This window comes from Aspergillus sydowii, assembly GCF_001890705.1.
Source record: "Aspergillus sydowii CBS 593.65 unplaced genomic scaffold ASPSYscaffold_2, whole genome shotgun sequence".
NCBI lineage: Eukaryota > Fungi > Ascomycota > Eurotiomycetes > Eurotiales > Aspergillaceae > Aspergillus > Aspergillus sydowii.
The window spans coordinates 333,262-357,187 of NW_024467860.1; the positions used below are offsets into that span (position 1 = coordinate 333,262).

General features: G+C 50.3%; 12 protein-coding genes across 12 annotated transcripts; 5 read left to right on the forward strand and 7 right to left on the reverse strand.

Moving 5' to 3' along the window:
• Positions 1-88: 88 nt before the first annotated feature.
• ASPSYDRAFT_85510 (DUF4604 domain-containing protein) lies at positions 89-632 on the reverse strand (the record flags this gene model as incomplete). Its single annotated transcript, XM_040851531.1, has 2 exons — positions 89-552; positions 602-632. 2 exons carry the CDS (start codon positions 630-632, stop codon positions 89-91), a joined length of 495 nt encoding a protein of 164 aa, XP_040705617.1.
• Positions 633-1,072: 440 nt separating this feature from the next.
• On the forward strand, positions 1,073-2,740 carry ASPSYDRAFT_54777 (pre-mRNA-processing factor 19 family protein; the record flags this gene model as incomplete). Its single annotated transcript, XM_040848908.1, has 5 exons — positions 1,073-1,085; positions 1,144-1,188; positions 1,244-1,682; positions 1,750-2,213; positions 2,277-2,740. 5 exons carry the CDS (start codon positions 1,073-1,075, stop codon positions 2,738-2,740), a joined length of 1,425 nt encoding a protein of 474 aa, XP_040705618.1.
• Positions 2,741-3,203: 463 nt separating this feature from the next.
• On the forward strand, positions 3,204-4,576 carry ASPSYDRAFT_590639 (putative RING finger domain protein). The gene is made up of 3 exons (XM_040849633.1): positions 3,204-3,329; positions 3,434-4,219; positions 4,271-4,576. The coding sequence occupies exons 2-3, from the start codon at positions 3,503-3,505 to the stop codon at positions 4,415-4,417; spliced, it is 864 nt and encodes a 287-aa protein (XP_040705619.1). The 5' UTR covers positions 3,204-3,329; positions 3,434-3,502; the 3' UTR covers positions 4,418-4,576.
• On the reverse strand, positions 4,291-5,312 carry ASPSYDRAFT_40361 (mitochondrial 54S ribosomal protein mL43). The gene is made up of 3 exons (XM_040846070.1): positions 5,265-5,312; positions 5,115-5,197; positions 4,291-5,054 (listed from the first exon to the last, which is right to left on the reverse strand). The coding sequence occupies exons 1-3, from the start codon at positions 5,301-5,303 to the stop codon at positions 4,763-4,765; spliced, it is 414 nt and encodes a 137-aa protein (XP_040705620.1). The 5' UTR covers positions 5,304-5,312; the 3' UTR covers positions 4,291-4,762.
• Positions 5,313-5,585: 273 nt separating this feature from the next.
• On the forward strand, positions 5,586-6,873 carry ASPSYDRAFT_54780 (U1 small nuclear ribonucleoprotein 70 kDa; the record flags this gene model as incomplete). Its single annotated transcript, XM_040848909.1, has 4 exons — positions 5,586-5,847; positions 5,903-6,030; positions 6,083-6,192; positions 6,246-6,873. The coding sequence occupies 4 exons, from the start codon at positions 5,586-5,588 to the stop codon at positions 6,871-6,873; spliced, it is 1,128 nt and encodes a 375-aa protein (XP_040705621.1).
• An 883-nt stretch (positions 6,874-7,756) lies between these two features.
• Positions 7,757-8,592, reverse strand: ASPSYDRAFT_27479 (ribosome assembly factor MRT4; the record flags this gene model as incomplete). The annotated part of the gene is made up of 2 exons (XM_040844400.1): positions 7,757-8,303; positions 8,399-8,592. 2 exons carry the CDS (start codon positions 8,590-8,592, stop codon positions 7,757-7,759), a joined length of 741 nt encoding a protein of 246 aa, XP_040705622.1.
• A 353-nt stretch (positions 8,593-8,945) lies between these two features.
• ASPSYDRAFT_144842 (mitochondrial distribution and morphology protein 10) lies at positions 8,946-10,395 on the forward strand (the record flags this gene model as incomplete). Its single annotated transcript, XM_040841473.1, has 3 exons — positions 8,946-9,042; positions 9,110-9,347; positions 9,390-10,395. 3 exons carry the CDS (start codon positions 8,946-8,948, stop codon positions 10,393-10,395), a joined length of 1,341 nt encoding a protein of 446 aa, XP_040705623.1.
• Positions 10,396-10,665: 270 nt separating this feature from the next.
• ASPSYDRAFT_40364 (triose-phosphate isomerase TPI1) lies at positions 10,666-11,993 on the reverse strand. Its single transcript, XM_040846071.1, has 6 exons — positions 11,813-11,993; positions 11,428-11,707; positions 11,301-11,375; positions 11,089-11,201; positions 10,801-11,015; positions 10,666-10,731 (listed from the first exon to the last, which is right to left on the reverse strand). The coding sequence occupies exons 1-6, from the start codon at positions 11,848-11,850 to the stop codon at positions 10,703-10,705; spliced, it is 750 nt and encodes a 249-aa protein (XP_040705624.1). The 5' UTR covers positions 11,851-11,993; the 3' UTR covers positions 10,666-10,702.
• Positions 11,897-14,126, reverse strand: ASPSYDRAFT_40365 (uncharacterized protein). The gene has a single exon (XM_040846072.1). The coding sequence runs from the start codon at positions 14,111-14,113 to the stop codon at positions 12,317-12,319; it is 1,797 nt and encodes a 598-aa protein (XP_040705625.1). The 5' UTR covers positions 14,114-14,126; the 3' UTR covers positions 11,897-12,316.
• Positions 14,127-16,033: 1,907 nt separating this feature from the next.
• On the reverse strand, positions 16,034-16,974 carry ASPSYDRAFT_27483 (ESCRT-III subunit protein DID4; the record flags this gene model as incomplete). The annotated part of the gene is made up of 5 exons (XM_040844402.1): positions 16,034-16,186; positions 16,251-16,511; positions 16,569-16,629; positions 16,700-16,914; positions 16,969-16,974. 5 exons carry the CDS (start codon positions 16,972-16,974, stop codon positions 16,034-16,036), a joined length of 696 nt encoding a protein of 231 aa, XP_040705626.1.
• A 43-nt stretch (positions 16,975-17,017) lies between these two features.
• ASPSYDRAFT_40369 (mitofusin) lies at positions 17,018-20,452 on the forward strand. The gene is made up of 3 exons (XM_040846073.1): positions 17,018-17,621; positions 17,687-19,764; positions 19,821-20,452. Exons 1-3 carry the CDS (start codon positions 17,266-17,268, stop codon positions 20,180-20,182), a joined length of 2,796 nt encoding a protein of 931 aa, XP_040705627.1. The 5' UTR covers positions 17,018-17,265; the 3' UTR covers positions 20,183-20,452.
• Positions 20,453-21,019: 567 nt separating this feature from the next.
• ASPSYDRAFT_170037 (BRCT domain protein) lies at positions 21,020-23,926 on the reverse strand. Its single transcript, XM_040843410.1, has 4 exons — positions 23,712-23,926; positions 23,602-23,663; positions 23,252-23,528; positions 21,020-23,194 (listed from the first exon to the last, which is right to left on the reverse strand). The coding sequence occupies exons 1-4, from the start codon at positions 23,731-23,733 to the stop codon at positions 21,195-21,197; spliced, it is 2,361 nt and encodes a 786-aa protein (XP_040705628.1). The 5' UTR covers positions 23,734-23,926; the 3' UTR covers positions 21,020-21,194.

Genomic DNA, 23,926 nt, shown 5'->3' on the forward strand with positions numbered 1-23,926 from the left:
AGGTACGGAGGTACCGGCAGCTTCGATAGCTCCCCTGCGTACAGTACACAAATGCGACATGCTGCCGGAAGGCAATGGTTTGCTTAGATTACTCCTCAAAAGAGAGCTTTATTTTCTTCTTTTTCTGTTTTGGCTTCCGAGGTCCTGGGTCTTTTGGCCGCACTGGCTCGCTTTTAGGATCTTGAATCTCATCTTCTTCTCCAACGACTTTTGCTTGCTTTCGCTTTCGAGGTCCCCCAATCTCTGCCATGTTTTGCTTTGAGGATGACCCTTCCATCTTCTTGGACTTTCCGGCCTCCTCAGCAGCGGCGTCCTTGTCCATTTCACCATTCTCAGGCTGTTCAGATTCCTGTTTGCCGCCGCCATTCACCATGGCTTCGTAGTCCTCCTTGGTTATCACCTCGTTGCTTTCTGCGTCGATGTATGTAGGTCCGTCATCTTCGTTATCGTCTCGTACTCGGCGAGGCCGTTGTGATATTGGGCGCTCCAGACCACCAGAGGCATTCCCGTATTGGCCCTTTAGTCGCTGCAGAAATGCAGGCTCCTTCGCGTCTTGAGCCGGTATGAGAGGAGAAGCCTGCGGAAGGGGAAGGAGGCTTACCATAGGCGAGATTTTTCGCGTTGTATGACATGGCTTGATCGAGTAAAAACCGAGTGGCCAATGCTCAGGAGTATTAGAGAGTACCTTTTATACACTGTATGAAAAATTGCAAAAGAACAAAACCGTTCCTCATGCTTCAGCGTATCAAGTTCCCCGAGAGATTATGCTCGGTGACGCCTCACGCCCAAGGAATGCGCATATCAGTGGAGACACTGTATGACGGTAAGCGTTAAATTATACAAGCGCAGTAAGTCATCGAGTCTAGGTATATTTGTTGTTCAGATTCGCGCACAGCGTCATGAGTTGTTGGCAGTTTGCAGTTGCTGGGTGCTGGGTGACTGCCAAGCAATGTCCGATCAGCGAGCGGCGGCGGTGACGCTAGTCCGAATTCAGCGACAGTCGAAAAGTCCAAGGAGCCGCAGCTTCACCGTCTCAGACTGTCTTCTCCATCAAACAACCAGTCTACACATCATGCTGTGCGCAAGTAAGCTAGGACCAAGATAACTTCGATTTTGAGCATTTACTAACAGCCATTGCGACAGTTTCGGGAGAGGCACCGCAAGAGCCTGTCGTCTCGCCAAAGAGCGGTAGGTTTGCAGACTTCCAGACACCCACCATCTTCGACCGCTGACTTTCGAATAGGTAGCGTCTTTGAGAAGCGTCTCATTGAGGCTTATATCGCCGAGAATGGAAAGGATCCGGTGACGGGGGATGAACTTTCTACAGACGAACTCATTGAGGTCAAGACCCAGCGAGTTGTCCGACCCCGACCTCCCACACTCACTTCGATTCCCTCGTTGCTCAGCGTGTTTCAGGAGGAATGGGACGCCCTGGCTTTGGAAACATATACACTGCGCCAGACCCTAGCTCAAACGCGACAGGAGTTGAGCGCAGCGCTATATCAGCACGATGCAGCCGTGCGTGTGATTGCGCGGTTGACCAAGGAAAGAGATGAGGCACGCGACGCGCTATCTAAGGTTACTGTTGGCGCAAGGGCTTCTGGAGCTGGTGATGCCATGCAGGTGGACTCAGCTGGACTGCCTGAGGAGGTTTTGGCGAGAGTCGAGAGCACGCAGGCATCGTACGTCTACCCGATTTATTCACACCTAAACATCCTAAACCTGACTTGTTCGACTAACTTTGGACAGGCTCTCCAAGTCTCGACGCAAGCGTCCGGTTCCTGAAGGATGGGCGACCAGCGAAGCTATTTCCGCCTATAAGCCGAGCGAGAACACCGAACCCTTCTATCCCGGTGGAAAAACGTTATCGGTTAATTCACCCGGTGATTCAGCCCTTGTCGAGACCGCAGAGGGTGTTGTCGGCGTTTTCTCTCTGTCTCAGAAACAAGTTATTCAGACTCTTCAGATAAGTGGCCCAATCACGGATGCAATTTGGGCTGGCGAGAAAGCGGTTGTCGCCTCCTCCACGGGCTCTGTGCAGGTCTTTGAGGGCAACAAGGAGGTTGCAAGTTTCAACTCCCATGCCGGTGCAGCTACGAGCCTCGCCCTACATGCGACCGGCGATATTGTTGCCTCCGTTGGAGCAGACAAGAGCTACGTCCTGTATGATTTGACTACAAACGCAGTGATCATGCAGAATTTCAGCGACGCATGTAAGCATTCCCGACTACATCCGCAGTACCTGGACTCTTAGCTAATACTTTCCACTTCTTTAGCCCTTCTCTCGGTGCAGTTCCACCCAGACGGTCACCTCCTCGCTGCTGGTGGTGCGGACAGTCAGATTAAGATTTATGACATCAAAACGGGCGCTGTGGCCGCAAATTACGACCTCAACGGTCCCGTGAAGCGGGTGTTCTTCTCAGAAAATGGGACCTTCCTAGCCGCGGTGACAGCGAACTCTACCATGGTTTCTATCTGGGATCTACGCAGCTCCAAGGAAGTGAAGGTTCTCGAAACGGGCAGCCAGATCGAATCAATCCACTGGGACTACACTGGACAATTCCTACTCACCGGTGGGCCTAGCGGTTTAACCGTACAGCAGTACTCTAAAGCCGCGAAGGCCTGGTCAGAGCCGTTGCGCAGTGCAGTGCCTGCGGCTGCTGTTGCCTGGGGCTCTGCTGCTCAAAGCATCGTGGCGCTGAATACTGATGGCGGAATCACAGTCTTGACGGCGCAGTAATAATATCTGATACCTTGAAAGTAGCGGAGAAACTCTTTGTTAATTTATTTCTTCGTGCCTCTATTTGTGTACTTTTAGGTGTTCTGCAAGGGATATAGCAAAGAGAATAAAGGACAAAAAGGACAATAGCGTGACGCATAGTTAAAATTCCCACTTCCTCTTCATCTTTGGATGGGCCGATCACGCTCGGAGACAACCAGCCCAAAACTAGCAGTTCTAACTGAGTCGAGGCGAATTTTATGGTTATCTTTGGCGTCATCCGTTTCATTTAAGCGCAGGAGGCGCTGCTTTTACGATGGACTCGGATTCAGACTGAGCGTTTCCAACCAACCGACAACCCTCCCGCTGGCTCGCCATAACTAAGCAATGGAATGGCCTCCACCATGACCGCCTTTGAGGCTTTGCTTCTACAACTCTCCAATCTTCAAACTTTCAAGGACCTCTCTTCCTTTCTTTCTCTTTTCCTTTTTTTCACCTCTTTCTTCGCTCTCTTTCTCTCCTTTCCATCCTAAACAGTCTACAAACAATCGCCACTCTATCATGAATAGCGACTCCGGGGTCCAGTTTATCGCTCGGCGAAGGAAGGTCGGTATCGCCTCATTCCCCTCTTAATGCGGGGTTTTCTTATATCCGTGCCCTGTCTTCTACACCCTTGACTTTAGCCGCAAGTTTGCTGAGGGCTTTGTGTTGCAGCGACCCCGTCAAGAACCCCCAGGAACACACTCAAGTTCAACGCCTCACACTACCCTCCCTCCATTAGCCATGCGCCCAGCCCGATACGCTGGCGATGGCCTCGATTTCCGCCGGCCCGCAACGGGCCCTTCCGTGCCACCAGAAGAGGATTCGGAAGTTATTGATCTCACCAATGAGCCGGATTCACCAGAGCTTCCCAGGCGGCAGATCCCTGAAAACAGACGACAGCCTCGACCACCTCGGTTTGGACGAGAGATAATGGCAGACGTCGTAAACTTAGAGGATGAGGATGAGGAACAGGAACCAGATCCTCCAAGCAGCCCAGAAGTTCAGTTTCTTTCTTCAACCGTACGGCCGCCGCCGCCACCACCGGCAAGGACTCAAAGTCTCACGGCCTCCAATTTTTGGCGCCTTCTGCCACTACCGCAAATGTTTAGACCTACAAATGACCCACGGTATCGGCGAGAAGTTCCATGGAGGGCAGCATCACATCTTTCGCGCGGCGACTTAGAAACACTATGGATCGGGGAAGATGCAGGTGGGGCCATGGACTTGACTATCAACTTGGATAATGCGGATTGGGAATTACTGGGATTACCTCCGGATATAGACAGACCGGAACGGGAGCGGCCAAGAAGTTCTTACCGGGCCCCGAGCCCGGCGCCAGAAGGCTTCACAAGGAGCCTCGCTGAGGATGATGTTGCTACTTGCCCTAACTGTGATGAAGAGCTTGGGACAGGTAATGACACGAAACAACAAATATGGGTGGCGAAACAATGTGGACATGTGCGTGTTCATACCCCTACCTCAAGTTAGTTGATGCCTAACACACTACAGGTTTATTGCGGAGAATGTGCAACCAATCGTTCCCTAACTCGAGCGAAAAAAGCAAACGCAAAGACAAGGCCATTCGCAAAATGTCAAGTTGCCGATTGTGGAAAGCCTGTTAGCGCTCCTAAGGCAATGTTTCAAGTATATTTATGATGGCTCCTGACGGGCTGTATATTTTTCGGCTGCATGGCCTGGTGTTGGGTTTGGCATTTTCTCTCATTGTTTTGATACCCTCATTGCGTTGATTTTCGGACATATCACTCTGCTCATAGCGGGAATAGAGCTTTTGGTTATTAGCTACTTATTTTAGCCCTTACTTAAAGGAAAATAATAGAAGCGTCTCAGAGTCTTTCGGTTTGATAATCAGTTTCAAACGGTATATGCACAAATATAATACAGACTGGTCATCAACCTTGGGGAATGTTCAGAATATAGTAACAGAATCCCTAGAAAAAATGCAAAGTAACACCGATGCTAAAAACCAACACAAGTCCCGACTCAAACCGACCGGAGGTCTCCATGGTAAGGAGACCAGATGCCACGCACACTGTCGTTAATACTCGTAACAGGCTTCTTGGTGCGCTTCAACTTCTCGCCACTGGCCTGCTTCAACAGATTGGCCTTCTGGAATACTTGTTCCGGTTCGAGGTTCCGCACACAAATCGCCTTCTCACGTCCGTTGATATAGTGACCCTTGATGATCGGGTGCTTGTGAGGTCGTGGTGAAACTCGGATCTCGATCTGAGGATTTTCTTTCGCGAAAGCCGGGAGGGAGTGTTTCAAGAACGCCCTATCATTATCAGCGTTAAAGAATGTAATTACCAGTTCAAAACTTTAGGGTAAAACATACAGCATTCCCCGAGAACTGCCTGCCCAGTCGCAGTAGTGGAAATCAAGGCGCTTGCACTGCAGGATGAAGGCGCCCACGCCGTTCTGTGAAGAGTGTTAGCGAAGAGGCTCTGCAGGAGACAAACATGTAGAAAGTGACAATTGCACACACCCTAGCAGCAGCTACTGCTCGAATTCCTTTTACCGGCATCTTTGCGTTTTGTGTTGACAGTGGTCTTGCTCACTTCGATGCCAGCGATTGAATGGGGACTTTTTCACGGGCTCATTACCCGATGTAATTGGCTCGCGGCAACTCCGCCTAACGCGCTAAGCGGTTAACAGAGCCCAGATATCCAAACGGGGAACGCGAAATTCGGGACCGAACAATCGAGCTACGCAGAGGTACTCGACTCACAAAGCTTCCTCATGCCTCTTTATCTCGGTCATTAACCCCTCTAATCTACAAATTTGTCTGAGATAATTCTGAGGCAAAATGACGGACAAGCTTCCCCCTCCGCTGCTGGCGCTCTTCCAGCCTCGCCCACCCCTGCGTTGGGTCACTCCCATTGATCGCGCCCCCGAAGACGTCAAAAAGAGCAAAATCTCAGGCATCGCGCAATTCCTTCCCGAAGCAACAAAGGTAGCAGAGCAGACCGAATACAACCCAACCGAAACCTGGTTGCAGCGCAAATGGCGTCAAAAATTGGAAAAGAAGGAGCGGTTGAATAAGCATCTGACCGAAGGCCTCGAGTCTTGTATGATCGCCTGATGATAACGGATTCGATTAATTCCTGCTAACGCCTTGAGTAGTTGATCCTAATAATGATGCGCAAGCGCGCGGTGACCCATTCAAGACTCTTTTCGTTTCTCGATTAAGCTATGAAGTGACCGAACAAGATCTCGAACGAGAGTTCGGACGATTCGGTCCTATCGAAAGAGTACCGACACTATGGATACTCCTTGAAATTAGCGGGAGCTGACAGCCTTTAGATTCGCATTGTCAAAGATACCGTTACGCCTAAAGGTTCGAAGAAACCACACCGAGGTTACGCATTTATCGTTTATGAGCGCGAAAAAGACATGAAAGGTATTATTAATACGTGATTCCATTGTTTGTCATATTTCATACTAATACAGATATTCTTTCGTCGAGCTCAGCGGCCTACAAGGAAACAGATGGTATCAGAATCAGAGACCGACGTGTCTTGGTGGATGTTGAACGTGGCCGAACCGTGAAAGGATGGAAGCCTCGTAGGTTCGGTGGTGGTCTTGGGGGACGAGGCTACACAAAGGCATTGCCTTCACGACCTATTGGTCCAGGGGGCTTTGGCCCGCCTTCTGGGCCCGGTGGCTATGGAGGTTTCCGGGGTGGCTATGGTGGGAGAGGTGGTTTCAAAGGTGGTTTTCGAAACGACCGTGGATTCGGACCCCGCGGAGGTGTTGGATATCAAGGAGGCCGAGGCGGATTCGGTGGCCAAGCGCCACCAAATGCTCCATCGGGACCAGGAGGTGGCCGAAGTGGAGGATTTGGAGGCCGTGACCGTGAAGGGCGCGGTGGCACAGGTAGCAATCGTGAGCCCATCCGCCCAAGGGACAGCTACGGAGATCGGGACAGGCGAGACCGTGATCGTGATGACCGCCGTGACCGTGACAGGGACAGCTATCGTTACCGCGACCGTGACCGCGAGCGCGACCGCTACGGAGGTAGGGAGGACCAAGGACGAAAGAGGTATCATGAAGATGATTCATACGACGATCCCCGTGCTAAGCGGCGATACTAAAAGCACCCCGCTTATCCCAGGGACATCTGTCAACCTGGCACGCTATGATGGTTTGTTGGTGGGTATTTTTGGTTGATAGTCTTTCTTTGCTCTTATCGCCCACCCCAAAATTACACTGGGTAAGACAACGCAAGGCCAACGCGAACACCAGCGGCTACCTCGGACCCAGCTACTTACAACAGTCGAAAAGAAAACCATCAGGCGCACAATCAAATGGGTGCAAAGTATTTGTCTATTGCCACACGGGGAACTTATTAGCTCTGTTTCCAAAGATCCGTTGCTTTTCCGGGGGTTGGAGGTTCTCATCGGAAGAGGACTCATAGTTTGAATGTGGCCCTCGTCGACCCCATGCTTCTCTCCGGTTCTTGATTGCACTTTCTATTGCTCCCTCCTGTCATGTCCTTTCTCCTGTTATGGCCATCCTAGCTGCAGCACTGGCCTTTGGGGTAAGTATGTACTTTAGTGATTATTTCTTAGGTGGAACTGCTTGGAGGGTATTTGCATTTCAGGTAAGAAGATAAGGTAAGGTTTCTCATCAGCGATAACCTATGCCAGAGATCTTCGTATGATTGTAAAGCACGGGAATAGTTCTTTTTTAGTGAGCCTTAAATGACAAAGTATTTAGTTCTTTTGTAGGCGGTTAAAAGGTACAATTGTTCTCTACTTTCTCTCAGCGCGAAGGTATGAACAGACGAAACTCTTTGGTTTGGTATTCTATATATCCGTCATACGCTCGTGAAGTTGCGTCGAATCCCTCAGACTCGAGAGAGCGACAGTGGTGGTGAATAAAGAGAAAGAAACGCCTATCCTAACTCCATGAGATGCCCAAGGGGATTCCGTGAAAAGGAAGAAAACGAGAGCCACTTTTGAGAAACCCAACAATTTACTCCACATCCATACCACCCTCATCCTTCGCTAGGATGTCAACTTTGCCTGTTTCCCGAGTCCAGTGGGCTTTCAAGTCGACCTTGAATTCCGACGTCTGGACGCCAAACATCTTCAACAGCGTCGTTTGTCGGGAATCCAGAACATCTCCCTCCTTGCAAACAGGGAACCCATCCAGTCCATCCGTCAACTCAAGCATAACCTTGCCCTTGATAAGACGGGTAGGAACACCTAGTTTGCGCAGCTCAGGCTCAATCGTATGGCTGATGGGCTCGTCTTCTGAAGCAGGGATCTCGCCAGCATGGGAGTAGACAAGACCAGCAGGGATGGAGAAGGATCGGGTGGCTTCTGTTCCGGCACGGGCGAAGTCCATAGGGCGGAACGACTCGAAGTAATCGGTAACGGAAGTGGGGTCCCGAGAGGTGAAAAGAAGACCGACAGCGCCAGTCAGGTAGGGAGTGAGGAGATGGAGGTTCTCAGCGGCTTCAGTTTCGGGGTTATGGCCGAGGGCTACGGACATGACTTTCGTCTTTCCGAAAAATAGGCTGTGGTTGGTCAGTTATATGTTGGCTAGGCTTGTGATAGAAGAATATGTAGAGGTTGCGCAGCGGGGATTTGAAAAGCAAATGGATGCACTGACCGACTGTCACCGAATTCTGTGCGCACATCCTTCAGATATGTGTTTCGCATATTGTCGACGGAGAAAACAAAAAGGTGGTCATATTTCTCGACGGATTCGCGAATATTAGCGTACAGGCGTCTGGTCTGTTCCTTGTGGGACTTTTTGGCGGTCTTGGACTCGTGGATGATCTTGGAACGCTTGGAACGAGGCATGGTGAAAAAAATCGACGCTTGGCAGTAATATACACCTGAAGTCAAAAAGACACCCGCCGTTGAGACTCGTGGCCGGTAAGTTGGGTTATATACAGGTGCGGAGAAGTTTGTTGAATCGCAGTCGAATTATTTTTTTCTTCGCTGATAACGCCGGATTAATATTGATGCGGGGCCTTATCCGACTCGCCCAGAAGGGAAATGAGCTGATGACCAGGGCTGCGGCCTCATCCGCGCATTATCGCGTCCTTTGAGACTGTTGACCTCTAATTTCATCATGCCGCATGTCGCTTTGCCGAAATCAAACTCGTCATAACATCCATATATTCTAATTATATACCCGCGGATGTCTGACAATGCTTGATTTCATGGACTACATCCAGCTCGCGTTCGCGGAGCGGACGCAATGGAACCGCGACAATTCGTACTCATCGCTCACAGCAACTACGCAGTGTGAGTAGTTCGCTTTCAGGCATTTACATATGCGTTGCAAATGATTTGGCATTGACTGTTTGTGTAGCCCTTCTGGACTTCACGACTCCCGAGCGTGTCCGGGTTCACCTTTCCTCTCTGTCAACCCCCAACTTCGCGACAAGTTATACCCTGGGTACCGTCGGATTGATCGAAGGCTCCGTATCGTACCTATACAGCAACATTTCTTTTGATAACCTACCAAGCAAAAGTGCTTTAATACCTCTTCGTAATCTCGCTCCGGGCTATCGACAAGTACAAGCACCTATCGCCCCCCCGGTTGACTCGTGGGATTGGGACTCTATACTAGATGGAATTAAGAGAGGAAGCAATGGTTATGGACAAGGCCCGGATGGACAGAAGGCAACATTGCTCCATGCAACGTTGCATTTGCCGCCACCGACAACCCTGAACGCACTTTTCCTGCGACGCATTTCCCCAACGATGCAGCTCTCACTTGCTGTATCCTCGACACGTGGCCCTCCACTATCAAAGTCCGCACCGCAGGCTACGCTCCTGACCCAGTTGTCTCATGACACTGGAAAATACAGTAATGAGTATCTTTTCAGTACGGATAATTCCCTCTTCGGCTGGCGCGGACTTTGGAACTTTGGCCCCGATCCCCGGTTTCACAATGACATCCAGCGGTTATCGCTGCTATCAGCTGGCGCAGAGGCCTATTACTCCCCGGTATCATCACTAATAGGCATGTCCACGGGCCTAAGGTTCAGCACTCTGCCAGCTGCTTCCACTCCACAGTCATCATTGATACCGAGCCCCAGTGCTCCCATATCAACTTTTCCATATACGTTAACACTCACACTAACTCCCTTGACTGGATCCCTCTCAACTTCATACTCATTACGTGCCTCTCCCAATCTGTCCTTTAGCTCTCGGTTTGGCTTCAACGTTTATAGCTGGGAAAGTGAGATGGTAGCGGGATTCGAACTATGGCGACAATCGAAAAAGCCTAAGTTGGCCGCGGGAAATGACGGCGACGAGCTTGAATGGGCCCGCAGGAAGGTCCGTGTTTGGGATCCGTCAGCCTTTCCGCTGGCGCCCCCAGAACCAGAAATCCCACCACCAAGCCATGAAGACGAAATTCAAGAGTCAGTACTTAAGCTACGGGTCGACCAGTCTTGGAATATTCGTCTTCTCTGGGAAGGTCGGGTGAAGGAGCTTTTGGTAAGCGCTGGGGTCGGGCTCGGCCCGAATTCCTTCTCACCATCGTCATATGCAAATTCCCCGGGTACAGCCGGGGCACAAGCTAGCGGTGGGGGCTCACCGGCGTCATACTGGAGGGGTGTCGGGGTGTCAGTGTCATATTCTTCGTGAGGGGTTTCTGGATTTATCTATGTAAATGAACACTGTCCAGATGTATATAGTTTATCAAATCTTATGAGACAATAGACGCCATGGATATGCGCTATTTCAAGACGGCTATCGTATGTTATTTTGTTCATTTCAACGTTATATAACGGTATATGCAAAACTCCAGTGTGTAGGTCGAGGCTACCTAAATTTGATATAATCCGATGCTACACCACGACGTGGTATCGAACAGGCGACTGCGCCTGGTAGTCATGGTGAGCGCGGGAGTTTGCCTTTTTTGTATTTGTGATGGAGATTTTACCACAAATGCTTACAGACGAGCATTGACGATATCAACGACTAAGATGTGGGTTAGCGATAAATGCATTCGGGTAACGACGATAATGATGAAGGGCAGGAAAGACATACAGGCAGGCTTAAGACTGGCACCACCGACCAGGAATCCGTCGACATCGGCCTCCTTGGAGAGCTCCTTGCAGTTCTTCTCACTCACCGAGCCACCGTAAATGATACGAGTGTTCTCGGCAGCCTCAGCGGAGATGGCGTCGCTGAGCCACTTGCGGATGGCAGCATGGACTTCCTGGGCTTGCTGCGTGGTAGCAACCTTGCCAGTTCCGATAGCCCTGCATATCTGTTAGTCTGCTGAAGTTCAATAAAAAGATAATGCGACTGAGTTCAGCCTATGATGTGCCTTACCAGACAGGCTCGTAGGCAATGACGACCTTCTTCCACTGCTCCTGGGAAAGCTCCTTGGCGGCGGCGTTAAGCTGACGGGTGACGACCTCAATGGTCTTGTTGGCCTCACGCTCCTGTAGAGGTCGTTAGTACGCGCAAACAACTCAGTTGGGAGGGAATCTTGATCAAAGTGGGGCAATTAAGATCAAGGAAAGAAAAAAAGGGAGCTTTACCTCGAGCGTCTCACCAATGCAGAAGATCACGCTGAGACCACCATCAATGGCAGCCTTGGTCTTACGGGCAATGAACTAAATTCCTTAGCATTCAGATCCATGTCATTGGGGATAACAGTGCGCGTACCTCATCGCTCTCCTTGAGGATAACACGGCGCTCGCTGTGTCCGAGGATGGTCCAGTTGATGTTGGCCTCACGGAGCTGCTGCACACTGATCTCACCGGTGAAAGCACCGTTGGGCTTGTCGAAGACGTTCTGGGCAGAGACACCGATCTTCTGGTCGGCAACCTCGCGGGCGAGAAGGAGGTAGAGAGCGGGAGGAGAGACAACGACCTCGGCGGATGAATCCAGAGAGGCAGTGTTGAGGTTCTTGATGATGGAGGTAGTGCTCTCAGCATTACCGTTCCTGTAATTGGAATCGAAGAGAAATAATGGTTAGCCGCGGGGTCTTGACGCAGGGGTATATGACGGCCACGAGGGTGCGAGGGATTGCGGGGTAGTAAGGACGTACATCTTGAAGTTACCACCGACGAAGAATTGGCGAGGCATTTTGGATGATAGATTGATTGGTATTGAGAATTGGGGAAGAGAAAGAGATGTCTTGAAGTGAATTGGAAGCTGGAAGTGGGAATTTGAAGCAGGACGAGGGATGACGAAAATAAACGGGAGCAGCGGGAGTGCACTAACCCGGTGACTTAATGGAGGGGCAGCCTTATCGATAGGGACCGGGACTCGGGGTGAAGTCATTCAAGCGGGTGGGCTGCCGACCCAGTCCTGTGAGTTGGCCCTGCGTCACTACCTGAACTACCACAGTTTGGAGCATATCTTTGGGCACATTGGCCCCAGTTTAGTACAGGAATTGATTAAACTAGGATGGTATCAACAAAAGAAAACAGTTCTTCCAGAACCCCATTGCATTCCGCCACTCGAACCCCAGACAGACCGTGCCGATACGAAACCCGAAAGGAAGACAAGGAAACGAACCAATCAGTTTTTAGGATATAGGAAACGATGGCTAATAGTAATTCAGAGTCCTTAGTGGGTAGCCACGAGGATATCCAGGTATGGGGTCTCGCAGAGACCTTGAAGGGTGCATATAACTCATATCATCCATCCGATCGTTGCGAAACGTATTCTTGAGTCTCTGCTCCTGGTACTCGATGAAGTTTTCGCGCTGTGCGAGCTCTGCCTGCCAATTATCCAAAATCCGGCTTCGGCTCTCATTCTGGGGTTGTCCTCGGTACTGATTCATCATAAGTACATCGAGTTCATCAGAGCTCGGCTCTTGGTGGATTATTCTGGGCTGTACACCCCATTGCCGACCTCCACCATGAGCCCTGGCCACGCTCCTTGCACTATGCATTTCTTCCGCTGGGAACAAGTCGACATCGGCATCGTCTCGATATCTCCTGTACCCACGATCTGCAATCTGTCGGGGTTGCTTCCGATAGTGTGTGCGGTAACGATGATAAAGTTGCGAGGGGGAACGAGCGCCACGGTGAAAGTTTCCTCGCGATGGTAGGCGAGCCTTATTTGACTTGATTTCTCGGCTAGAGAACTCTTCCTCTGAGTCGTCGTCATAGTATTCAGGCGTCAGGTTCTCGTCTCCGCTGCTGCTGCTGCTGTCGTTCACAAGGTCCGGCTCTGATCCAAACTGAGGTTTTGGAGACTTGCCACGCTTTCCCTTAGTGTTCATCCGATTATCCGCGTGAAAATCCGCTTGGTGACGATGGATTGTGTTCTGATGGGCCGTCTCGTTTCTATTATTTTGGACATTTGAATCCATCTTGACTCTTCGTGCATGATGGTCCTGAGCATCGGGCCTAGCATTGGCCACAAATGGTTGGCTCATCGGGTTGTGCACCGTCGGCCTGGGATTCGGGGGATGTGGCAGCGGAGGATGTGGCAGGGAGTCTTTTGGAACTTCCTGTGCCCAATTGCCGTGGTCCGAATGCTGTGGGCCTGGCATTGGGGTTCGTCCAGCCATGGGGTTCTGTGCAGCCACAGCGTTCTGCGCAGCCATTGGGTTCTGTGGTGGCAAATGGAAGGCAGAAGGACCTTGTTGATGAGATTGGGTAAACCCAGATTGTATTCCAGGTATTTGGGATGGCATAGGCGTTGGGGAAATGTTCGGCACGCTTCGTGGGTCAGCGAATGGACCACTTCCGACGATGGGTCTATGCTGGTTCTCGGATGAGGGATGTTGGACCTGGGAAGGCCTCCGGTCTCTGAAATCAGGGGATCCGCCAGACAATGATCTGTTTGCCCGTTTCCCCACGAGTATTATGCTCATTGAAGTCGTTTCGTAATCACGACGGAAGCTTTTACCCTTGACGTCTCTCGTTTCCTCTCTTACATAGGCACAGCTCCATTGAAATTGAGGGTTGTTTTGTTGTAGATCCTCGATTACACGATCCACATGGGGCCGCTTGACAGGCGTTAAGCTCTGGTATTGATCTGCGGTCGATATATTCCTAGCCCTTTTCCGAATGAGGTCGGCAAGATCACCCTGCCCCAGGTTTATCTTGGCTTTGTCGATTTTCCTCCAGGAGTATGGGTAGCCCGGAGCCGGCTGGGCTTTGAAGAATGTGTAGCCAACATACCATGTCGCCGCATCTTCATCGATATCAGTACTGACAATGGAGTCTCTTGATGACCTTCTTCCATTTCCTGGGCTGAACCTCTCTTGTTGAATGTGGAGTTGGTTTATCTGATTCGCCAGCTGATCATGGTTTACAAGAGCATGGGGGTTGTTGAACAAGACATGAGGTCTCTCGCCCGGGTGAGCTGGAGCGTTGTGTGGATGGGCCATCGGAGGATTCATGTTAGTGATCCTCATTCCCCAAGGGCGTTAGGTGAGAAGGCAATATGTGGAAGAGGCTGTGATCCAATGTGATGAAGGAATTGAGAAGGCTGACTTGGAAGGAATGAAAATGGGCTAGGGAATTACAATCGAACAAGTCCAAATGAGGCGACGACGGCATTGAAATACCCCAACTGTTCCCACACAAATTGAATATGAATTCTTTTTCTGAAAGGGGGGTCAGCGGACGCTCAGTGGGCTCAGAATGCAACCGTTCAAAATACCTGGCTGTCCTAGGAAATCCTCTATTGGCCAATGGGGGTTCTGTTGTGGCACACTTGATATCAATGCCCTTGTACACCACCAAGCGCCCGATATCCCGTCAGAAGACTGCTCCTCGGGCGGAATGCGGGGACAAATCCGTGCAGAAGATCGGGCGAATGGGCCAGAGAACCTCCATCACTTAGAAACAGCTGGAGTGACAAAGTGAGGCTAATGAGGCTATGAACCCGGGCACAGAAAGGTGAGGCATCTGGCATGGATTGGAATCCAACTTGGCGATTTACGCCCCCTCGCTTCTGCGTAAGCCGCATTTTATTGAGGTGCGTCAAGGCAGAAACCTTGAGAGGAGGTGAGCCTTGCTTCAACTGAGGCTCTTTTGCTTGGTTGAGAGGCGATACAGCAAGCCACTCGCGTTGCTTACCTTCGTAGTGGTCGACCGGTTACCTCTTCTTCCCTCGCTGTCGGGTATAAATTCCGGTTTTCGGCAGCAATGCATGGCTCACAGGATTGTAAGCGGCTCAACAACCCGCTTGTTGATGGCATCTGTGAGAAGCTCTCTGACGGGGTAGGTATACGCAGCCAAGATAAGGAGACCAATGCCGTTGCTTGTAGAGTTGCCCCAGCCCCAATTCCAAGCTGATTCGCCCATGTTTTAGCTTCGGGCTGTGCCCACTGTGCCCAACTGCCAATTAGTTACTGATGACTTTGTGAGTCAAAGTGCGAACACCTTGAAGCTAATTGTGATTGTTTGTTTCACCCATTGCATGCATGGGAGCCGCCAACCCATTTCGCAGTTGCAACGCAGTTGCTTGCAAAAGGCATTGCTCCACAGCCCGAAAGCTCCCTCCGCAAGATGCGGGGTACTCATTCGTTTACACGTTGGCTTGGACATATAATACTTCCCTGTAATAAAGTGATTCCTCTGTACCGGAGGCCAAACGCTACCCCTCCCTTTCGTTTCACTAGCCCGGGCAAATTGGAAACACCGGGCATAGCTAAGCCTCCTACTATGGGTGGCTTACACTATATCTTTACGCAAAAGACGCCCCATGCCCACAAAAAAGAGCGAAACACACGTACTCCTTTATATTTTGGTACACTTGCTTCCGCTAGCAGCGCCTCGAGAGCCGTCGCATATTCGCCCTTCGGTGTGCTTTTCCCGGTCTGGTGGTCAGAATTGAAAATCCAGTAGGCTGCTATGTTTTGCATATTCTTTTTTACATGGCTGCCTGATGTTCTTGTGACTCGGCAAATAAAGATGAGCCGACCCTCAGCAGACATTCCAAATAATGTCCAGCAAAAGTACGTTGGGGACGCGAGTTGCGTCTTATCACATGCGAAGGATTTTCACTCGAGACCCTGGAGCCTCATTTACAAGGGTGCAAGCGCCTCGACAACGGATAGGTCCGCGAGTTAAGATTATGGAATAAAAAGATTGCCTAGAACAAGAATCTAAGTAGCCGTGGCTCAGTTTCGTGATATCGATAGTTTCGTCATATTAGGTTTGTTCCGTTAACAACGTCGTAGATATGCGCCATCTGATCGGGAGAAGTAGCTCGTGGTTTACGCAAGTTAGGGCACATCCCTCACCAAATAATAATGATGTCGAAAATATGGTGTAAAGACTTGGGGGAGGATGGGTCGTGGTTATCGTCTGAGGCTGTCGAGCCTTGCTTGTAGGTCGTCATCGTCATTTGCAGGGCCGCCGCCGCCGCCGCCGCCGCCGCCAGCACCAACCGCTTGAGCCACCCGTGTCTCGTTGACCGACTCTTTCTGTATCCCCGATGGCGTCTCGCCCAGCTGTTCAGATGATGCGTCAGTATAACCAGTGCCCAACATCAGTAGCCGGAAAGAGGATACTAACCGCCTGGTTGAGGTCTACACCAATCTCGTCCAAAACTTCCTTGACAATGTCTTCGCCTTCCTCTTCTTCTCCTTCCATTCCTGTTGCTTCGTCAATCGCATCATCCATCATCTCCTGCCGTTGATCCATTATGTCGTTCTCTCGCTCGAATTCCATCGCAATCCGCTGCAGGGCGGGGAGATTCATTTGCCGGTTCATGCTTCCCAATAACATAGTTGCGCCCTTCATCGACTGCATCATTTGTTCGTTGCTCCTAACGGTCTGTACCACGCATACGTAAGCTCTGTGCCAAGCGCATATATCGGGGGTATGCCGTACCTGAATGCGAAGCGAAATAGCCTGTAGTTGTGTTCGCATCTGGTAAAACTTTTGGATATATCTATGGATCAAAAAACACTGTTAGTGATTTGCTTGCGGATCAACATGCGCCAGAGTTCCATGCGACATACCTCCGTGTCCGTACCAGGTCTTTCGCCTGGATCTTGCAAGCACCGATTTGTCCGTTCTTCGCGCTCTTCTTGATATCCTGTATGAGCTTCTTTTCCTGATTCTCTAACTTGGTCCGCTCTCTATCCAGTTCACGCTGTGTCCTATCAAGGGCCCGCTGGTGTTTGCGGAGACGCTCTGCGGGCGTCATACGCTTTCCGAATGCCCACTCGACGATCTTGGGTGAATGTTAGTAGTGGTTCCTATCGATAAAGGCATCACAGACACCCACATTCATCTTAACAGAAGGCAGATATGAAGAGAAACGGGAAAGGAACGGTGGGAGATTTAACGCGGCACAAGAAACAACAGAGAGAGAGGCCTTTGGCGAGCTGCGGTGACATCAGGCTTCCAGACTTGTAACGGCGAAACGGCGATACGCCACGGGTGGGTCTTTACGTAGTCACATGGCGGTCACCATCCCCTTTTGGGACGTAATTTTTACCCGCGCCGAGAAGTCACATCACCTTATATCCTCGCCGCAGGTTCATACTCACGCAAACTCTATGCACAATACGCGTCTTTCGCCATGAGTCAGGAATATTTCCCCGACAAAGCTGGCTCCTCTGCCGGCGAGGGGTCATCGAGACCCGTACCCGATGAAAGACCAGAGACAAGCCCCTTCGTCCCCGGGCTGCCGCCCTCTTATATGACCGTTGGGAATGGTTCAACCTCGGAAAGTGCTACAGCATTGATGAATACACTGAATGCGGACTCGGGGTATGGTGGTAGTATAGCCGATGGAGACTCTAGTGCCGGATGGAGATCTGAGATGTTGGCGGATAGGCCGACGCCTGCGCATACTCCTACGCAACCCGGAGAATGGAATCCCGCCGCCGAGCACGAGAAGCAGGTCGTTGCCAGTCATGTCCATCAGTTGTTATAGTACGTCTATTCTCAAGATTGTTAAAGTCTTGTTGGGTTATCCAGTATGCTAATGATGGGAGTAGTAACTCGAATCGAACGAAGCTTGCCCGCGCCATTTCCCGGACAATTGAGACGTTGAGAGAACTGCAAGACATGAACCGGCAATGGCCCGCCCACTATCCTGCCGCACAGAGTGTCCCAGACCCCCCTTCGCAGAGGCCTTCACTAAACCAGACCCAGTCTTTCGGGAACTCGGGTGCACAACAGGATGATTCGTCGCGTCCCGGAAGTTTGAAACGCGCCGCTACCATGCCCACGAATGAAGAACTTGCAGAATCAAGTGCTACAGCTGAACGCCGGGCTCCGCCAGAGCCGAGGTTGATGAGCCCACAAATTGCGCAAGAATTCTCGATCCTGAAGTTGGACTTGAAGTTGGGGGCTTTGTCACAAGCTGAGCTGGTACACTCTTTAGAAAAGTCGTCGATTGCATCGTTATTAGATGGAAAAATCGGCCAGAGCGTGAAGCATCTGCTGTCGCTACGGGACCGAATCGAGGACATTTCCAGCAAAGTCTTGATTACAGGAGACTTGAACGCTGGAAAGTCAACGTTCTGTAACGCTCTGTTACGTCGCAAGGTATTACCCGAAGACCAGCAACCTTGCACTAGCATATTTTGTGAGGTCCTCGATGCTCGGGAGAATGGTGGACTTGAGGAAGTGCATGCTGTGCATAAAAATCAGCAGTACAACCGCAATGATGAGTCTACTTACGACGTTTACGCGCTGAACGAACTCGAGAATATCGTCATTGACAACTCAAAGTATATGCAGTGCAAGGTTTACGTGAAGGACGTACGGACGATTGATGAGTCTTTGCTCAACAATGGAGTGGTCGACATTGCTTTGATCGATGCCCCTGGGTTAAACTCAGACTCCCTAAAGACTACAGCTGTCTTTGCTCGCCAGGAGGAAATTGATGTGGTGGTATTCGTCGTTTCGGCTGCCAACCATTTCACCCTCTCCGCGCAGGACTTCATTTGGAACGCTGCACACGAGAAGGCTTACATGTTCATGGTTGTCAACGGTTTCGATCAGATCCGTGACAAGCAGCGGTGCCAGCGGATGATTCTAGATCAAATCAAAAAGCTGAGTCCCCGCACATATAAAGAGTCCGCTGAACTTGTCCACTTTGTGTCGAGTAATGCTATTCCTGTTGCGCCACAGGGCCCTGTCGAAGGTCCCGGCGGAGGTGGAGGCGGAGGCTCTGATCCTAATGGAAATGATTGGCCGAGTGGCGATGACGATGACAACGACAAGCCCGGTGACAAAGGAAAGGGTAAAGGGAAGGAGAAGGAAAAGATCCAAGATTTCGAGAATCTGGAGAGTTCGTTGCGTCGGTTTGTGCTGGAGAAACGATCTCGCTCGAAGTTGGCTCCTGCGCGGACCTACCTTCTCAACCTTCTTGCAGACATCAATTCTTTAGCCTCCGTGAATCGCGATGTGGCGGATAATGAGCTCCAGAATGTCTTGCAGGAATTGGCGGATCTGGAACCTGCATATGAAACCGGGAAACAGAAGAAGGTTGAACTGCAGGAGGAAGTCGATAAGTGCATCGATGATTCGTGTGAGGATGTGTACAAGCACACTCGGACAACCTTGACATCTGCAATCACCAATGTGTCTGAGGCAAACTTGGGTGTTGAGTACCCCGGAATCTTCTCTGCATTCCAATATGCTGAAGATTTGAAATTGGCCATGCTAGAACATATTTCTGCTTCAGTGACTGGATGCGAGGATTACGCTCGTACAAAGACGGCCCAGGGAGTAGGCTTCATTCAAAACCTCGGTCTGTTACATATTGGTGAAGATAAATTTACTGCACCCATTTTCCGCGCCGATCTAATGTTCCGCCGTGGACGTCGTCACGCGCTTGCTCGACAGGTGGACACGGAAGTAGAGCTATTGGATTTCTTCGACGTCTCGACTCTTTGGGAGCGGCAAGAGAAGCTTGCAGGAACCGGCATGGCCATGACAGCCGTGACTGTACTCGGTGGTAGGGCGTTTGGTGGTATTAGTTGGGTTGATAGCATGTTTAGCGCCGTTAAATTCCTTGGGCCAAACAACATGCGACGTCTCCTCGTGCCTGGTGTTATCGCTGCTGGTAAGATCCTCTGTTGTGCTGCGTTATTTTCTGCGGTTAACTAATTCGTTTCTCAGCTCTTATTACTACGGCATATATGCTTTCTGCAATTCCTGCCACGCTTCCTCCCCGACTTTCACGAAAAATTGCCGCGACACTATCGGAGATGGATTACGTCCATTCCAACTCTACTCGGATATCGTCTGAAGTGCGCCGTATTCTTCGCGTACCCGCCGGCAACCTGCACAGCTCGCTGGCCCAGGATGTCGAGGACCTAGGGAGACGTAAGCAGGAAGTCAGCAAAACGAAACAGGAAAGTGAAGTGGCGAGCAAATACTTCGCTAACCTGTTCCGTGATACCACTGACAACAGAAATTCCGTCGAGAACATTGATCTCGACGGCCCACTACCTGGCGGACTCGGTGCCTACGACGCGTAGTGCCTCCTGGTCGTCCATGTACAAAATTACGAACCTTCACGATGTATCTCCTACTGCTGTTCTGTCATATCTCACTGTTGCAAAATATCCCCATCGTGTTCAACTTGCATTCCTTCCACTACTCCCTCCCTCTTTTCACTTCTTATTTTCAACTTAAGACCATTCCCCTCCAAATCGGGAAGTTTTTTTTAATTTTCTCTTTTGTCCATATATCATACTGGCGTCTTCACTTCTGATAGCCAAAAAAATTCAACCATAAATTCGTATCGCTTCAATTCAGCGTAAAGTATCTTTCCAACTCATCTCCTAAAACACCTACGGTAATCTAAAGCCATTCTTGCATTTGGAGACAACCCTCCCATGTCACGCTTAGGACGTACTGCTGTACCTGTGCCTACTTGAAATCCCAACTACTTGTGTTTGGGTTGAATTGGAGCTATCTAAAATAATACATTGGTCGTTATCTATATATCTTAGTTTCAGAAAGAAAATACCCGTTCGTTCTACGAAGGAGATCCAGTCCATTTCAGTCGCTCTTTCCTGCGATCAGCTTGGACCTGATGGGACATGGCCTACTTGGATAAGTACCTAGTGAGTCACACCTTCCTGGTTTAGTCGGCTGAGAGGCACCTCAAAGGCTTCCATTCCTTTGAAAACCATGTTTTTACTCGATGCCCGAAACTGGAAGGCTTAGCACTTACACCTGTACCATTATCAGCTAACGAGCCAATTTGTAATGGAGCTGGAGCTGTAAGACCAAGGCGTGCTATCAAGCCCTACTGGGAGGCAACCATACTTATACGCGGGCGAATTCTGGCTTTACTGAGCACTGGGCATGCACGGCAACCTTTTTTGTCAAGACATTAGGTATTTTCTAATTTCATCGTACTGTATCAAACGGGGGCGTATATAAGATGCACCATGGTGTCTCACACCTTCATGCAATAAGGAAGCCTTCAAAACACCATCCACATGCTATGCAACACACAACAGATTAGAGGTGAAATTAATGTCAAGTATCATCATCTTCCACAATTGTAGTCCGCTTCGCATTCCTCGTTCTCCGTCCAGTCCCCCACCCAGTCGCTTCCAGATCCTGAACTTCCCCAACGGCCAAATCTTGCTTCTTCACTGGCTCCTTCACTGCCTTACCGGCATGTCGAAGAAACTTCTCTCTCATCTCTACAGCATCAGGATCCTCGTAATTTAACTGTGTCATTTGCGGGGCCTCATCTTCTGTGCCCTCAACACCCCGTTCAAGTTCATTCTCGCGGTACTCAAAGTCAAAACGACCACTGTTTCCAAACGAAGGAATACCGCCATCCGTACGTATGCTCTCAATCACACTCCCACAGCCATCTTCATTGAGTGTATCAATGGAACTTGCCCGGGAGAAGGTCTTTTGCTGCTCAGCCGCACGAGCTGAAGAGTTCGACTGGGCCCGCCCGAGGAGCGGCCTTGGCCGCCTTGAGCGTATTCTGTCGTGGTCCCCAGTTGGCTCCGGGTTTGAACGCGAAGTCGTCGTTCGCGCGTTTTTCAGGAGATCCCCTACAGCAATGTCGAAGGCGAACTTTGTGGAAGAGTCTGTTTCTGATGGTTGGTCCGCGTATTTGCGTTTTGCTGGTGGGGATTTCACCCCGTTTTCGTCGGTTTTTGGTGGAGGCTCCGTTGGTGGCCTTTGTTGTTTCGGGTCTTGCTTATGCGTGTGTTTGCTCGGGGCTACCTTCTGAGGGCTTTCATGGATGGTTTGTCTTGTTTCCATTTCCTTCGTGGTCTGTTCGGAGGGCCGCTTGGCCTCTGGACGAGAGCCAGTTCGTGTTTCTGAATCTTTGCTGCTGCCTTGTGTCGATTGTTTTTGAACGATATATGGCTCATAAGGTTGTTTCTTCTCTTGTCGGATGGAGCTCCACAGCCAATCGACAGTCACCACTGGGACTCCCCATTCGTGAGTATGGCGTAGTTTCTCGTGGTTCGAGGATGCTGACCCGTTGCATATGAGCACAGATGCCGTGGGTTTTAGATACTCGTTATATGTGGCGCCAACTAGAGTAACAAGCTTTGATAAATGTAGAAGGTCGATGCGTGAGAATCCAGTGGAGCATATGTTCATGCCCGATAGCCCTTTGACAGGGAATGAAGGTATCGGTGTGTTTGCAATATGAGATTCAGGAGAAACTAAGGTTTTTGAATCGAGGCACCTTTCTAGCCACATATCGGTCACAACGTCACACTCAAAGGCTAGATCATCTGTGGATGGGACACTAGAGCGTGGAGTTTTGTAAGGGACAATGATGTAGAGGCCATGGCCTTTCTTTGGTATATCTGGTCGAGAGAAGTCGCGGAGGGAATCTACCAACTGAGCACCATTGAATGAGAGATGGTTCCGCAATACATTGGTCTGTTTTGAGGAGAAGCCATGAATTAAGAAGAAGCACCCATCCAAGAACCCGTTTCGGCGATCGATGGCCGGTTCTCCAGCTGGTTCGCGGGGCTGCGAAAGTGCACTAGTGGTTTCGCTGGCGAAGGACTTGGCTATCTGGACTGCAGAAGAGCCCTTCTGTTTCCGCTCATTTGGTTCTTGCTTTTCCCTCGGTGGCTTTGGTTCTGCAGTTTCAAAGCCCATGCCAACGATATCACCCCAGATGTTTTCGTTTTGATCGCCAAGTTTGGCACTCGCTATCCTGCGCAATTTTCGTGGCCGGGCCCCTAATGAGCTTTCTGTATCTGACTCTTTCTTCTTAGGTGCGGGTAAAGAGCGATTCCAGGCTCCAGAACCCTGCTTTTCCGGCGGCAATAAGGGGTGGTATAAGGTCTCCTCGAGAATCATTCCACGCTCTATACTGTCGGTAAACCATTTGAGGGTGACCACCTTGACATTCCATTGCGTCGCGAATTTGTACTTCTCGCCTTCTGCGCTTCTCGCAATGAGATGTGTCATTGCTTTCGTTAGGTCTCGACTGAACTGGCCGCCATGGAACTGGACTTGGGTACGAATGTGATTTCGCATTTCCACTATTAAAAAGACTGTGTCAGTATTGGCTCAGCCTAGTAGCCACGTCGTCGACTTACTGTCGCCAAAGCCCGTTGTGCAGATCGCGGTACCGGTGAAAGTTGGCAGCTTATATTTCTCTTCCAGATCACGTATGTTGGTATCTCCACCCTTCATCCACGACTGACGCACTGCCTCTACCCATTCCGGTTGAAGCACCACCACGTCTGGTCGCTCGCGTGCGACGTACTTGTATTTTGGGGTGTTGGTGTCGCCGACTAGCAAATGGGTAACTTCGGATGTGAGGTCATAGTTATGGCCCGCGCCCATCTGACCTGCAATGGTAACCAACTCAGTCTAAATGCGATCCGTTCTATCAGCACCGTACCACTACCGCGATTACTTCTTAATGGGCACGTTAATAACTCACGCGCTGTTCCGGAAGAATGGATGTGAAACAGAGAACTACCCCTGCAAGCGGAAGCTCCTTGTCTAATAAATTAGCAAGGTTTCTGTAAGAATTGCGCAAAGTATACTGACTCGAGGCAGCTTTCCCTGCCATGCTTCATGATTGACCGTCAATCCGAGGCTTATCGAGGCCGATCCAAACTCGAGAACCAGCGCAGGTTGCGCGCCCAAGTAATGTATTATCGCGTGAGTCTCATGTATTCAGAAATATTCCGCGCTGTATTAGTCTAAAAAAACAACAAGAATGCCGTATTCCTCACAATTCATCGCAAGTTGACAGAGATTCC

What these genes read in the sequence shown, in the direction of transcription:
- ASPSYDRAFT_590639 (XM_040849633.1), top strand. Translation starts at nt 3,503, where the DNA reads ATGCGCCCAGCCCGATACGCTGGCGATGGCCTCGATTTCCGCCGGCCC. An exon ending in TGGCGAAACAATGTGGACAT is followed by an intron (nt 4,220 to 4,270) that starts GTGCGTGTTCAT and finishes AACACACTACAG; the next exon opens with GTTTATTGCGGAGAATGTGC.
- ASPSYDRAFT_40361 (XM_040846070.1), bottom strand. Translation starts at nt 5,303, where the DNA reads ATGCCGGTAAAAGGAATTCGAGCAGTAGCTGCTGCTAGG. An exon ending in GAGCAGTAGCTGCTGCTAGG is followed by an intron (nt 5,198 to 5,264) that starts GTGTGTGCAATT and finishes CACTCTTCACAG; the next exon opens with AACGGCGTGGGCGCCTTCAT. An exon ending in GGCAGTTCTCGGGGAATGCT is followed by an intron (nt 5,055 to 5,114) that starts GTATGTTTTACC and finishes TGATAATGATAG; the next exon opens with GGCGTTCTTGAAACACTCCC.
- ASPSYDRAFT_40364 (XM_040846071.1), bottom strand. Translation starts at nt 11,850, where the DNA reads ATGCCTCGCCAATTCTTCGTCGGTGGTAACTTCAAGAT. An exon ending in ATTGCCTACGAGCCTGTCTG is followed by an intron (nt 11,016 to 11,088) that starts GTAAGGCACATC and finishes ACAGATATGCAG; the next exon opens with GGCTATCGGAACTGGCAAGG. An exon ending in TGCCAGTCTTAAGCCTGCCT is followed by an intron (nt 10,732 to 10,800) that starts GTATGTCTTTCC and finishes CCCACATCTTAG; the next exon opens with TCGTTGATATCGTCAATGCT.
- ASPSYDRAFT_40365 (XM_040846072.1), bottom strand. Translation starts at nt 14,113, where the DNA reads ATGGCCCATCCACACAACGCTCCAGCTCACCCGGGCGAGAGACCTCAT.
- ASPSYDRAFT_40369 (XM_040846073.1), top strand. Translation starts at nt 17,266, where the DNA reads ATGAGTCAGGAATATTTCCCCGACAAAGCTGGCTCCTCTGCCGGCGAG. An exon ending in CATGTCCATCAGTTGTTATA is followed by an intron (nt 17,622 to 17,686) that starts GTACGTCTATTC and finishes TGATGGGAGTAG; the next exon opens with TAACTCGAATCGAACGAAGC. An exon ending in GCCTGGTGTTATCGCTGCTG is followed by an intron (nt 19,765 to 19,820) that starts GTAAGATCCTCT and finishes TTCGTTTCTCAG; the next exon opens with CTCTTATTACTACGGCATAT.
- ASPSYDRAFT_170037 (XM_040843410.1), bottom strand. Translation starts at nt 23,733, where the DNA reads ATGGCAGGGAAAGCTGCCTCGA. An exon ending in CCATTCTTCCGGAACAGCGC is followed by an intron (nt 23,529 to 23,601) that starts GTGAGTTATTAA and finishes GATCGCATTTAG; the next exon opens with ACTGAGTTGGTTACCATTGC. An exon ending in CACAACGGGCTTTGGCGACA is followed by an intron (nt 23,195 to 23,251) that starts GTAAGTCGACGA and finishes TCTTTTTAATAG; the next exon opens with TGGAAATGCGAAATCACATT.